Source organism: Dicentrarchus labrax, unplaced genomic scaffold (assembly GCF_905237075.1).
Source record: "Dicentrarchus labrax unplaced genomic scaffold, dlabrax2021, whole genome shotgun sequence".
Lineage (NCBI taxonomy): Eukaryota > Metazoa > Chordata > Actinopteri > Moronidae > Dicentrarchus > Dicentrarchus labrax.
Window position 1 is genome coordinate 29,717,882 of NW_026136721.1, and position 14,166 is coordinate 29,732,047.

General features: G+C 39.2%; 1 protein-coding gene across 3 annotated transcripts; it reads left to right on the forward strand.

Annotated features, from left to right (window-relative positions):
• Nucleotides 1–191: 191 nt before the first annotated feature.
• On the forward strand, nucleotides 192–13,929 carry arfip1 (ADP-ribosylation factor interacting protein 1 (arfaptin 1)). 3 transcript variants are annotated; one of them, XM_051383809.1, is made up of 10 exons: nucleotides 192–470; nucleotides 1,640–2,013; nucleotides 5,590–5,691; nucleotides 6,798–6,906; nucleotides 7,493–7,594; nucleotides 9,075–9,187; nucleotides 9,519–9,740; nucleotides 10,422–10,579; nucleotides 11,465–11,639; nucleotides 11,738–13,929. In XM_051383809.1, exons 2-10 carry the CDS (start codon nucleotides 1,642–1,644, stop codon nucleotides 11,891–11,893), a joined length of 1,509 nt encoding a protein of 502 aa, XP_051239769.1. In that variant the 5' UTR covers nucleotides 192–470; nucleotides 1,640–1,641; the 3' UTR covers nucleotides 11,894–13,929. The 3 variants fall into 3 exon arrangements, with proteins under 3 accessions (XP_051239769.1, XP_051239770.1, XP_051239771.1); XM_051383810.1 differs by lacking the exon at nucleotides 7,493–7,594 and having other exon boundaries at nucleotides 198–470; XM_051383811.1 differs by lacking the exon at nucleotides 1,640–2,013 and having other exon boundaries at nucleotides 200–470.
• Nucleotides 13,930–14,166: the final 237 nt, after the last annotated feature.

Sequence of the window (14,166 nt, forward strand, 5' to 3'; positions counted from 1 at the left end):
GTGTAAAAATCACATTGTACCAAGCTACTGGGCGAAAGTTGTAGTTGTAGCTTAGATAAAGCATATTTGTCTGCTTATTGTTATGTTTGACCTAAAATATATATTTAGTTGTCATAAAAACAATACTGAAACAACTTACTCCAGACTTTGGACACAAACTGCAAGCAGCATTGTTCAACAGCAGGGGGAGATCGCATGCAGCAAGTGGTCTCCTTCTGATGACAGCCGAGGGCCCGGACAGTGGATCAGTCTTTCCGGGGTTCAGCAAGTCGAGTATCCGAGAGGAGAGCCGGACAGCGCCGATGATAGTTTGGTAGTATACCTATGCGACGGTTGCATTAACGACAGGCCTTTCCGAAGACACGTCCAGTGCGGCACACGGCACCAAGGATTTCACTGAACTACAACGGCTACTGCTCCCAACGGCTAACAGTTACACAGCTACAACAGTTAGCCACGGCCGCAGACAGGTAACGTGAACTAAAGTTGTGACCATCACCGGTCCCTTGTGGCGTTGCAGTTGCATATGTGGCAAAACAGTAAGACAACGTTAACACAACATGAGAAGCTTTTTTTTTTATTTAAGTTTATTTGTTTACCGCCACAAGTTCGTCAGTTGCCGTTAAGCTAACGTTACGTCGGCTAACAACACGTCAACGGCTCCTGATACATTCAAATTAGTGGGCAGCTTTTTTTTTTTTTTTTTTTAGCTTGCTTAGCCTTAATAATGTAATATTAATGTTACATTATATTATATGATTTGTAGTTATTGGCGTTTAAAAAAAAAAAAAAAAAAGAAGGGAGGGGGGGGCATTTGATCACTTTTGGGCACCCTGGCTTGTCACGTGACTGTGCTGCAACAGGTAATGTACCTAACCTTGCTAAAAAAAAGAAAAACCACCAGGGCCTGTTCCGGTAACGTTTGACTGTCTAGTGTGCAAGTAGCATTCACGTCGTGTAATGGAAATAATGTTAATGGGTTGCACACACTGTCTCTCGTTGCCTCTGGCAGCAGTTAGCTCTGTTCATCCGTATCTTATTCAAGGATTGCCAAAATTAAATTGGCCTATCTACATTTATTTGTATGTTTGTGTCAGGGTGTAAGTACTGGATAGATGCATCTATGTTTTGAAATGCACACAGTGTGGAGATAAATGCCCAACTAGACCAATCTGTCTATCTACAAAATATATCGATTTTATTTTCATTGATTTAGACCTTTATTCACAGTAATGTGTTTTATATTTCTCTTGTGTTGTACAATATAAACAGTGTGAGATGTAATTTTCAACTACTGTCGCAACTTGGGGTAAGAAGTAGTTTCGAGCAGTGGGAGAATATTGTTTCATCCAGATGCATAGTAAAGTATTTAAGGAAATACTCTCTAAACAGCAGTAACCAGTACACTTAATTAATATTCTCATATATTGTCAGGTATTTATCTTATCTTATCTTATCTATAAAAAAGCACGCTTAGCTCTGTGACTTGAATGTAATGATGATACATACAGGCACAAACTGAGGGTAGGTCAACAGTGCAGTCCTGTATTGTATAACAAAGTACAATACAGGACTGCTCTATAAACAGTCAGCGAGCGTGGTAGGACCTGTTCATACCCTCCTATCTGTCTGTTTTCAGGTATGTCTGAAGTTAGTCTTGAGGCTGAATCGGGGAAGACCTCAGCTGAGGACCCTCAGATGGATTGTGAGGAGGAGGCTGACAAAGCAGTGGCGAGTTTGAGTGAGGATGTAAAACAGGAGAGTGTAGACGACAGTGAGGGAAGAGATGACAGGGCTGAAGTGCTGTACGACATTGATATTGACGGTGCTGACGAAAACCACGATGTTCAGAAGGAGGATGAGTTCACTCAGAGTGAGGGTGGGGTGAGGTGCAGCGACAGTCATGCTGCACACATGTCTGACAGTGTAGACAATGGGGGACACGAGACAAACCATCCTGTTGAAACAGATGAAACACCAGAGGAAAGCGGAGATTCGCACACTGAAACAAAGGTGATATTTACCTTCACTTTGGACAATCAATCCTCTTCTAGCACTTCCTTACTGTGCTCTTTTTTTTTTCTTGTTGCTGTTTCGGTCTTTATTTGCTGCTGGTGGTGGTCTCCTTCCTATATAATCAGTTTATTTTGAGATTGAATATTGTTGTGAAGGTTTATCTGATATAATCAACAACATGAACTTGAGTTATAGCTGTGAAGTGATTGTGTTTGTTTCTTCCTTTTTTATTTATGGTAGAAGTGCTTCAGATTTCCTGCTTTGCTCGAGGTTTTAGAAATCTGTAGCTGGTGTCGTCGTTGCTCTGCGTTGATGATGCAGTTAGTGGCTTTCTTTCTTTTACTTGTCTGACCGAGAGGTGTCTTAATGTGTTTGGGGATGATCAAGGCTTCATACATTTTCTCTGCTTTGTATAAATGCTGGCTTACCTCAAAGTGATTGTTGAGGATTTATATATTTGCTGTTCATTAATGTTCAATACACATGTCTATTATTATAGTGTTAAACCAGTAAGTATACACTTCTCTATGTTCATGCATTCTTTTGTTGGACACTGACTGTGTGTGCGTGTAAACGTGTACATGATGTGCAAATGATACCATTTCCTCACAACGTTTCCCTGTTTGTAAGTTGAGTGTACATAGAGTTCGACGTCAGTCACATGGCTGGGTAAGTGAAACGGATTTGCACTCCTGACTGCATATTCTCTGGCAGTCCCACATTTCTTGCAGGAATGTGACTCCTCAGGCTGTTCATTCACGTTCTGTTTCGGGGCTCGGTGCCAGTATTGCACATCAAATTGAAATAATTTTTAAAAAATGTAGTAAACCTAAATGCAGGACTGTTGTAATCCCAAATTCTCCATCCTTTTTGCAATTTAAACCTGACATTGTGCAACATACTTGGGTCATGTTCTTCCGTAGTCTGAGAAGCAAGACATAATTCTTTCCTCTTCAGCTGAGGCAGTTAATTGGACAATTAGCTCATTGTTGTTATCCCTCCCTCCCTCCCTCCCTCCTCATGTTAGCTTGTATCCAGGATACTGAGCTGTAGGGAACGATGACTTGCCATACCTTGCCTCGTCATATGCCTGATTGATCTGAAGCCACTTTGCTACTTTCAGTGCTCTAGTAGACTGATACTATTAGCAAGCTTCCTTGCAGAGTGTTTGCAGATGGCGGGTTGGATCAGACCCCTGACCATTCCAGGATCCACAGCTGAATCAGTGCCATTAGGTTATGCAATGTAAGAAGACAAACAAAGCAGGTCGTCAAAATTTTGTTACAGTCGGTCTTGATTTCCACCCTTTTTTTTTTGTAATGCGTGTAATCAGAGACGTGTCTGTTCAAACTTGGTGTCAGAGACGACTGTCAGATAGGAGTCTGTCTCTTATCTGCAGTAGGTGGTTAGACAAGCCTAGCAGTGCATGTCTACTGCCTGCCTGCATGCAGGCGTCATATGGCCTTTAAGTATTTATGTGTCTGTCTTTGTCACACATGACAACATGGAATCATTTTATAGTGTTTCACTTTGGTCTATTTAATATGTCATATTGTTGTTAGGCGTATCAGATTCTGGTTTTAAAAAATATGTTTTGACTTCCAGAGAGCCAAACACACCACTGACTTTTTAAGAGCACGCAAGCAGTATCAGATGATACATTGAGAGACTTAATTTAATCTTGTTTTAAAGAAAAGATTGCGTTATTTATGCTGTATTGTCTGATTCATTTGTCCCTGTCCTTAAAGGAGCTATCATGCCAGCATCCCAGAGTTAATAACTTATAGTATTTTAACTTTTTTTTCCTTTTATATCTATGAATGCGATCAATGCCCTTAAAGGCTTGGCGCCGCCTGTCTCTTTAATGATCACATACTACTTCAAGGAGCTACTCTGCTACCTAGAAGGAGCAGTCCTCACATTTAAGTCTTTTTTTTGTGTGTGTATCTCTTTGTGTATGTGCACTTAAAGTGTACTAACCTTCTTTCATTCATAGTCTGAACTAGAATCAAATATATATTTACCCAGTACTGGAAGGAATTTTACCTGGTGGTCCTTAAAGACATCATTTACGAAAAAAATAAAAAAATGATTTAAACTCACTCTTTTTGCTCACACAGTGAAACAAGTCAGTCTGTTTAGACTAAACCCAGATCGTGTTACCTGATCTGGTAGCTATTTGCATTATTTAGACCCAGTCAAGGTCCACCTATAGTCGAAGGATCTTGTTCAAGGATGCAAATTCAGATTTGTTAAATACAATAAAGTTTTTTCAGTGATACCTATCCTCTTCGTCAGGCCTGTCACTTATCAACATTAACCAGCTTTATGCTGTCAGACCTTTATAAAGCTTTCTAGTTGTCAGGTTAGTGTCCTAGTTCTCAAGTCCACAGTGATTAAGCCACACAAATTGTACAAAAAATAACAGCTGCATCTTCAGCCTGCAACTACAGGAAGATAGTTTATAACAACCTAAACAAAACTGATGTTGCCATAAACTGTGTTCTCCACCCTGCATCTTGCTACGAGGCAACCTGTAAATGTGCAGCTGCGCAAGCCACTGTGTCATTGTGTCATTTTAATCCTCAGCTATGGTTACGAGAGACCATGATTTATATGCTGTCATAAAGATTATACCAGGACTGTCCACGTGGTTGTTAATTATATTCAAGGCCAAGGAGAATTTTGTTTCATGCGTCGTTCCTGCATCGCAAGATTTTCCAAGTTAGACCACAAAATTACCAGTTATAAACCATGACACATAGGATTTAATGTGGTCACTGTAAAACATAAAATCTTGTATTTGCTGTGAACATTGTCTGTGTAAAGGCTCGCCGTGGAGAACAGATGATAGAGATAAGTGGTTGATTCCTCTTTTTTTTTTTTCATAGTAGCTTCATGGGTGGAGGCATTATGCACTTTACCTTCATGGTAAAAGATAGTGTGTTTACGATACACAACCAAACCAAGAACATATTTATACTGTCTAAAGAGTGAAGCTGGTGTAAGGCTCTCGGTAACATATTCCATCCTGCAGTGTTGTAAAATAAGGGAGTGTTGAAAATTGATGTCAGTTGTTGCAAAATAACTTCCTGGTATCCTGATAAATGCTGTAATGCTGCAACGTAACTGACTTAAAGCTCACTTAGCTCTCCATCTTTTCCTGGCAATTAATGAATAATTTGTTGAAAGAGGGTGGATTTACCTGAATGCAGGGATATTTATTTCAAACCTTTGCTTGGCTGGAACAATTTGGGTGAAATCAGTGATATTGTTATCTTTTCTTCTTTACAGTGTATGTTACTTTAACAATTCACCAATCAGTGTCCTTCACCCTAAAGTCAAACTATCATGTTATTACTATATGAGTCCACAGAACCAGTATTAGTAGTGTTATTGAATCGTGCCCAAGGCCACTAATTTTCACTATGGCTGTGTCCACAAGATGGCAGCCAAAAACTATTGTGTCCCACTTGTGGCTCCTGAGTCCTCCTCTCTTAACAGCTCTCTCTTTGAAGTTGTTTGGGAAAGCTTTAAAGAATAACCTGCTTCGTTTCACCGCCCTCATTACAGGAAAGCACAATGGCTGAGGAGTCCCATAGAAGCTCAGCCGCTGAGATCCCAGTCACCAGCAACGGAGACCTGGATCAGAGCCCTGAGACAGTATTCCAGAGGGTAAGGGCTTGTTCAGAGACTTTTGAGAGCAGCCTATCTCAAACTTGTATAATTGGCTTAGACAGTGTGAGACTACTGGCTTCCCAAATAAAAACCCTTGAATAGGCCTTCAAAGTCTTTGGATTACAAGGTGGTGTCTTTAGTAACACTACCCTTTGTTATGATGTCTGTGTCTTTCATGGATACATGAATAAGAGTATTATATTTCATTAAATTGGCTCAACTTCAACCAATAAAACTCCACTCCTGGATTAAAATTAACAGTGCAACAAATCTGCAACATTTATATTTTTGGCAATACAAATAGTAGGGCTGTAACAAATTATTTTCCTTATCCATTAACCATTATTATCTTAATTAATCAATTCAGTTGTTTTGTCTATGCAATGGGTCTATGATTTCCCATAGCATTAGTATATGTATTCAAAGTGCTTCTTTTATTTTCACCAACAGTCCAAAGTTCAAAGATATTCAGTTTACTATCATATATATGGCAGGGAAGACACCTCAGCCACAAGCATGTATGCAGCTTCAAAGCATTCACTCGTCAAAAACTAGTTCAGACAGGATAAGCACTGATAAATCGTGCAAGGGACTTACTGTATATTGCCTTGTTTAACGTCTTACAGTGATCATTTGTGTCAGACATGACTTGAATGTTAATGCATATGTAAGTGTCAGCGGTGCACCCGATAACTGCAGTTGACTGCTTTAGTTTCACAATGAGTTAACTTTACTTCCATAACTAGAATGACATGAATGTTTTTAAATGTTTGCGTCTGTGCACTCAATCCTTTTCCCCCATAAACCATTCACAACCCACACTAAACGTATGATTCAGTTTTAAATGTTGTCACGTTTTCTCGACGTCTGCCTCAATCTCCTGCCAATCTGTACATCTGTATCATTTCCCTCATTGCAATATGGCTTTTATTGTAAAGTTGATCTAAATCTATGTGAGTGAACCCCTTTTACACAGGTGAACTGGTTAGATGTAGTGTTTGAGGTGTCTGTTGAGATTTTAGTGAACCAGAAAATGTCAAACATTGATGCCTGTCAGCCAAGAACCATTAAGCCTGTTAATATATGTTTGAATTTTCTTATAGGACTCTTACCCCAGTGGCCCTGGGGCCCTAAACCTCTCAGAGTCCCATGTCCCCTCCAGCAACTTCGCTTCAACAACAGAAGGCATCATTGAATCAGGACCATACAAAGGTAAAACATTTCACGTCCCATTTTTACTGTTGCTCTCCTCCTTCTGTTCGTGTACTGTTTCCTCGATCATTCGAGTTTTGTGAAGGAGCAGCAGCTCATCAACAACTTATTGTTACATTATTTGATTGCTTTGCAGCATTATGTGTATGCAAACAGTCTTTCTTTCTATGTATTCCCAGTGCTCCACTTTTGGATTTATAATCAAAAATTTGAAAGGCAGACATTTGAATTTGTAAAGGTGGACATCCAATTGAATTTAATGAGTTTCCTCTGATCTCCAGGTTGTAACCCTTCTTTTCCTTTTCATCATCATGCCCCTTATTACAAATGCAAATAAAAATCTCCCCATAGAAGAGTGAGCTGTTGTAACCCGTTTACCACAATGTTGCCATGGCTATTTTCCATGTTATTTACACTGGTTGAGGTAGGCTTTTGTGCAGTAACACATTCGACCTGCAACATGGGGAGAGCCACCGTAATTTAAAACGAACGCACAGGAAATCAACATCAATGAGAAATTCCCCCTTGCACTTGTGTAGGTGCGATGGTGACATACTAATGAATCATAACTCTGAATATCTCCCAGGGTCAGCAAGCCTGCCCACGTCTCCCGTGGCACCTGTAGCTCCCAGCTCGGCTGTTGCTAGCCGCCTGGCACGCTCTTCCAGCGATAGTCAGGCTGAGACAGGTACCAGCAGCAATGGAGTATGAATCAGATGATACTGAACAGTCACCATTTGCACTCTAAATTAACCGCAGTCTATTTTACCCCTCTTGGTTTTCATCAATTTCTTACCTGCTCCTTGTTTCCACAGGCTGTGGTCCATTCAGAATCAAACCTTTCTTCTTCTCCTTTCTTGTTTATTGGCTCTCCAAACTTTACCTTTGCATAAGTCTGGGCTAACTGAAGTAGTTTCCTGCTTTGCAGTGGCTAATGATAAGCGTCTCTACATACTCCTTAGAGTCTAGATCTCAAGATTTCTAGTTCTGATGCAACCTCACGATGTCTGAAGCATTTGCTTGGCTTGGAAAGAAAACTGCCTTCACATTTGATCTCAGTGGGTTTTTTTCCTGCTTGCAACCTTTGTCCTTGCTGGCACCCATAGGCTCTTTCTGTGGATCCCCGGAACTGACGAAATGTAGTGAAAGGTTGTCAGACAAGTCAAAAATATAGCTGAATAGATCAGTTTTAGTGAAATGATTAAAATTTAGTTTAAAAAGAAAGAAAGACTTAACTAGAAAAAGAAGAAAGAAAGAAGTTTAATGCTTTTTTATTGTTTTTCCTTTACCACCAATTAATTGAAAGCATTAATTTAAACTTAACTGAACACAAGTAGCTAAACACATTAACCACCAGCTGTTTTCAGCTTGTTATGAAACTACAAAAGTCAGTGCACATCATTTTATCATCTATACGCTCCATAACATTGCAACATCACTGCATAAACTCTTGTAATATCTAAAACCTATTTAACTGGTAAGCGAGAGAGTAAGAGTTAGAAGTTTCTGTTTGACATTATAAAAAAAAGAAACATGAAGTTACACACTCATGTTCAAAATGGTGGCCCAATGAAGTGCATGACTTATTTCCATTATGGTCCTTGATGAGCAGTGAAAGATGAAGATGAAGTGATAGTTAGCATTAGCTTGTTGGTTAAAAGTATAAAGCTTTATGTTTCTTTCCTTTTCTTGCTCAACCAGGGCTGCTACCGGAGTGATCGGCTTTCTTTCTTTTTATACTCAATTATAATTATTTAACTTACAGCATTATTTCATATTTATTGATGTATTTATCTATATTTTGGACTTGTCTGATAACCTTTAACTACATTTTGTCAGTTTTGGGGCTCAGTATCCTTCAGCATTTCCCTTCTATGCACAAACCACAATAAAGCACTTTTCATCACTTTTACTGTGACTGTTAGCATTTTAAAAGTGGTAAGTCATGACTAAATGTATTTGTAATGTTCATGATTTGAATAATCTTAGATGCCTTTAAATTTAGTATGTGGCCTGTGTTAAAGTTTCAATGTTAACATGACAATCTCATTACACTGTTTGATAATTATAACACTTGAATTGTACCTCCCTAACTTTCACCACAGCTCTCAAGCCTGCAAATCCAATAACGTAATCACTCACTAAGTGAATGACTTTTAATTGTCCAGGCGCAATGAAAGCACAGCCACAGAGTGGAGCAGTGGTCCTTTCAGATGACTTAAAGAACCCAGCCATGGAAAAACTGGACCTTGTGAGAAAGTGGAGCATCAACACTTATAAAGTAATCCTCTCTGTCCTTGATTTATTTTTATGTCCCTTCTCTACCCTGCTTCTTCTCTCAGCCTTTGTCCCCCTCTTTGTCTTCTCTCAGTTATTAGGATGTTGGCAGAAAAGTGAGCAATACCCCAAACTGACCCACACAAATGATTTGATATCTTGTCTTGCTTTAGACTCTGTAATTTGGCTCCACTCTGTCCCTCTGGTTGCTTCTTTCACAGTCTCCCTGCTCTTTTTCTCTTGACTAAGTACAGTAAAACCTCCCAGCAGTCATATTTTAAAATGGATTCAGACTCTTTATCGGTGTGTGTTAATAAGCCTGCCCTCCTCTGCAGTGTACTCGGCAGATCCTGTCAGAGAAGCTGGGCCGTGGCTCGAGGACCGTTGACATGGAACTGGAGGCTCAAATCGAAGTCCTCCGTGACAACAAAAGAAAGTACCAGCATGTAATCAAGCTGGCTCAGACGCTGGCCAATCAGCTGTCCCAGATGATGCAGACGCAGAGGCAGCTGGGCGACGCCTTCGCTGACCTCAGCCTCAAGTCACCAGAACTCCATGTGAGTATACATATATATATACTCTGAAATCAGTCAGGTTGGGTAGGATTATGAGGGTATGTTATCATCCTCACATCGTGTCCTCTTCTGGGTAAACATGTTTTCTGAGGCCCCACTTTTGATCCCTTTTAGATTACTGTTTACTTTTATTTTTTGAAGCCTCACACACACTAGACCATGTAATTAATGGTGTAAAAGGCAGCAAAGAGTGATGCATTATTGAAGATTAAGTCCTCTTTCACTTCCTTTATGTCTTCTAATTGTGTCCATGTTTCAAATACCAAAGTGCATTCTGTTTTATATTTGAGTGCATATAGATTGCAATTACTGTACATCATAGAATTACATCTATGTATTTTATATCTCGGATGTTGATGTTCTTGTGGGAATGTGGTGCTGTGTATTTATTGTAGTAATTGCTGGTTAATTATGTCTTATGGACATTCATTTATATATATTTTTTTAATATTTGTGAGGATTAACTATCTCCATGGATTAAAGTTTTGTGTTTAATTAATGACTTTGGCAACAAAATTAGTTGTAAAAATCACAATTACTCCCGTGTATAAGTGCAAAATGTACAGTATGATGCTGGCACTCGTAGTTGCTTTAGTCACTGTAGACAACGATGCGGAATAAGCCAAATTCAGCAATATAATGATTGTTAAATCTGTTCTATAGGAGGAGTTTGGTTACAACGCTGACACCCAAAAGCTTTTGTCCAAAAATGGAGAGACACTGCTGGGTGCAATCAACTTTTTTATCTCCAGTGTTAACACACTTGTGGACAAAACAATTGAAGACACCATGCTTAATATCAAACAGTATGAGTTTGCCAGGTAGGTAATGCATGATTTAAAAATGTGTTTATTGTCCCTGTGCACCATTTCCAAACCACAAATGATTATCCAGCCAGAAAATGTTTCAACCCTTGATGAAGCTTTGTAAGATCAAAAATGCATTACCTTCATCAGGTCAAAAGACCTCCATACGGACACTCTGCTATCCTTGCCTTTAAAAGTTTAATAACTGAGACATTTTAGAAGTGTGATAAATAAAATTTGTGGATTGTATTGTTTTCTACAAGGAGAAAATGTAACATTTGAAGTTACTAGACAACTGCTTTAGTAGCGACCATCATGTTTAATACATACTTCATTCACTCCAAAAACAAGCTAACATGTACACCCTCATACATGCAGTAATTTGAATATTGTAACCTGTATGAAAATAATAGGATACTTATGTATGAATGCGTACTAAAATTTCACTACATTTTCTTATGCACAAACAAAACTTACGTTTGCATTCAGTAATGCATCTAATAAACACACTGAATACATTTCCACCTTCATAAAACACTTCCAAAGCCGAAGCGATCTTCTTCGTTCCTGCCTTTGTTTGCACCTGGCTGCATATCTTGGAGCACTACTACCACCAGTAGATCTGTGGATAGTGTGAAACCATTGGCTGGACTGTTTAAGACATCACCTGCTTGCATGTGCATCCTCGTGTGCGTTCACCAGACAACCAAAATTGACCCTTTTACAAAAAACATCTTCATAGAGGTAAAAAACACTCAGCTTCAATACTTCAAACATAAGAGATTGGACGTGGTGTGCAGGGATTAGTATGTGTTGATTTCATATAGTGATGTGCTTGTTTTCATCAGGTTTACACACACAGAACATATTTCTGATGCTGTAATAATAACACACTTCCAGGGTTGAGTATGACGCGTACCGCACAGACTTGGAGGAGCTGAATCTGGGGCCACGTGACACCACCACCATGCCCAAGATTGAGCTCTCCCAGCAGCAGTTCCAGATCCACCGCGAGAAGTATGAGAGGATGCGAAACGACGTCTCCGTCAAGCTGAAGTTCCTGGAAGAGAACAAGGTGGGCTAGCGGGTCGTTCTGCTCTACATACCTGCACCAACATATTGGCTTTCAGTGTGCTTATCATCTCTTTATTTCCTTTTCCTGCTCCCAAACAGGTGAAGGTATTGCATAACCAGCTCATCTTGTTCCACAACGCCATAGCTGCGTACTACGCTGGAAACCAAGAGCAGCTGGAACAGACACTCAAGCAGTTTCACATCAAGTTGAAAATGCCAGGTGGGGACAGTCCATCCTGGCTGGAAGAGCACTAATCACTCCTTTCTGAAGCCATAGTGGCTCAGTTTGACAGGAAATGTCGAATTCTACAGAAACTACAGGAATCCCTCCCCCCCTCTCAACTCTACTGTCACTGCCTTTCAAACTGTCAGAATTATAAATCTTTTAACTTGATACATAAAATGGAAAAAAAAAAAACAACCTCACAATCTGTTTTACCCTTGATGCTAAATCCATTCTGTCTCTTCTTTTCATCAGTTATTTCAAATCATAGGAAATGCACTTTTATACTGTTTGACAAATCTGTTGAACGGGAGTTGCTGCAGTAAACACATCTGGAAACTGTAAATGGCCTTTTGTACTCCAGCATATGAATGTTGTATGTCAGCTTGGCGGACATGTTGGCTCTGTAAGGGCAGCTACGGGGTCACAACAACTGCCATTTTACTCACGTTATTTATATTGCTCTATCAGCTGACTGGGATGGACACGAATGCTTTATGAAAGTGTAATCAGGAAGCTTGAACATGAATACTCTCATTATTTGACCGTGCACCTGTTATGATAAACAGGGCAAACTGGCATTCAGATTTCTGGATCATGCAAACTGGTCACTTTTACCAGCAAACTCGGAGTGGTAGTTTGCCATTTTAAGCTTATTATTGTTTAAGCTTATTTCATATTTCAGCTTATTTCGTTTTGCTGTTCAATATAAGGCTGCAGACAGAAGCTTAGCTTAGCTTAGCTTAGCTTGAAAAACTGCTATCCTGGCTCTGTCCAAAGGTAGAAAATTCTGCCTACCAGCAACTCTAAACATCACTAATACAAAAACCAAAGTGTATAAAAAAAAACAAGCTGTGTTTTTACAGAATGCTGTGTGCCTCAGGACAGAGCCACGAGCTGCTCCCCCCCCAATGCTAAGCTAAGCTAACTAATCAATCAAAGAGGATCAATCTTCTCATCTAACGCTTGGCAAGAAAACATTAGTATTTCCCAAAACTATTCCTTTAAATCAATGCTTAAAAGTCATATTGATGGCTGTTAACAATGCATGTTATGATATGATTGATCACTTTTAATCAACATTACTCTTCCGTTTTTTAAGCATTTCCCTAATTTGTCCACATTCATGGCATATGACTGAATGAAAATGAAAGTGGCGATTCTCCTAAATTCCAGAGTAAATGAAGGACCAGCCTTATGTGACTAAATGTGCCTTGATTTCTTGAATTTGTTCCTCTCTTCCCCTCCGTGCTATGATATCTGGTCTTGTTACTGATAACAGACGCTCTCACTACCAGTTTTCGGGACCACTGCTTATGGGAAGAGAACGGACCAATCACACACATACACACACACTCTGAGGATGTACACAGCCTGTACAACTTTACATGTTAAAACACCCAACACAATTACAGCTCCGTTAAAAAAAATAATCCAGGAACTTCAGAAAGTCAAAATGTATTTTAAGACTTGCTGTTCTCAAAGATATTTATCCATATTGCACATATGCACATTTATGCATTTGAGACTAATTACAAAAAGAAACTTGTAAGAACTGTATGATATGTAAGGTGAAAACCAAAATGTGATTAACTTGAGAAAGTTTTTGTCTTTTTGTAAATTTAAAAGACCAGCATCGTTTGCCTGAGCTGCTAACAGTTTCTTTCATTGGGCTACATTAAAATATATTTTTTAGAGAGGACATATTGTACGCTGGTATTGATAACCAGCTCTCATGTCTTCACTTTGTTGATTTGTATTTTTCCTATGGGTCACCATAGCAGTTTGAGAGTGTGGATCTTGTACAACAATCTATTGTTTTCCCTGAAATAGATGGATATATATTTGTAATTTTCTCTATTTTACCTTGAGTATGTAGTCGATGACCAATGCTGCCATTTGGCTTTGTTTTGTTTTCCCTGAAGACCTACAGAATGATGTTCTAGTACTAGTATGTGCTATTGGATCTCTACCTTCATAATAATGAAACATTAACAAGTGTTGAATTAAGGGAGGACTCTGAATGCTGTGTGATCTTTTGGGGAAAATTAAAGGTTCTTTTCTTTAAGCATCTTTAGAGTTGTTGTTTTTTCGCAGTTTGTATGAAAAGTCACCACCAGGGGCCAACAAAGACATATGAAGCAAGTTTAAAGCCTTTTAGTACATCTGGACATTTGGATACAAACTAGGGAAGAGCTGACGTGTCCTATGAGAATGAACAATTATACTTTAAGTAAATCTGTTCTCCATTTATCCTGTCTTGTCAACTTGTTCCCATCCAGATAGACATCAGTGGTTTATATTC

What these genes read in the sequence shown, in the direction of transcription:
- arfip1 (XM_051383809.1), top strand. Translation starts at nt 1,642, where the DNA reads ATGTCTGAAGTTAGTCTTGAGGCTGAATCGGGGAAGACCTCAGCTGAG. An exon ending in CTGAGACAGTATTCCAGAGG is followed by an intron (nt 5,692 to 6,797) that starts GTAAGGGCTTGT and finishes ATTTTCTTATAG; the next exon opens with GACTCTTACCCCAGTGGCCC. An exon ending in AAACAGTATGAGTTTGCCAG is followed by an intron (nt 10,580 to 11,464) that starts GTAGGTAATGCA and finishes ACACACTTCCAG; the next exon opens with GGTTGAGTATGACGCGTACC.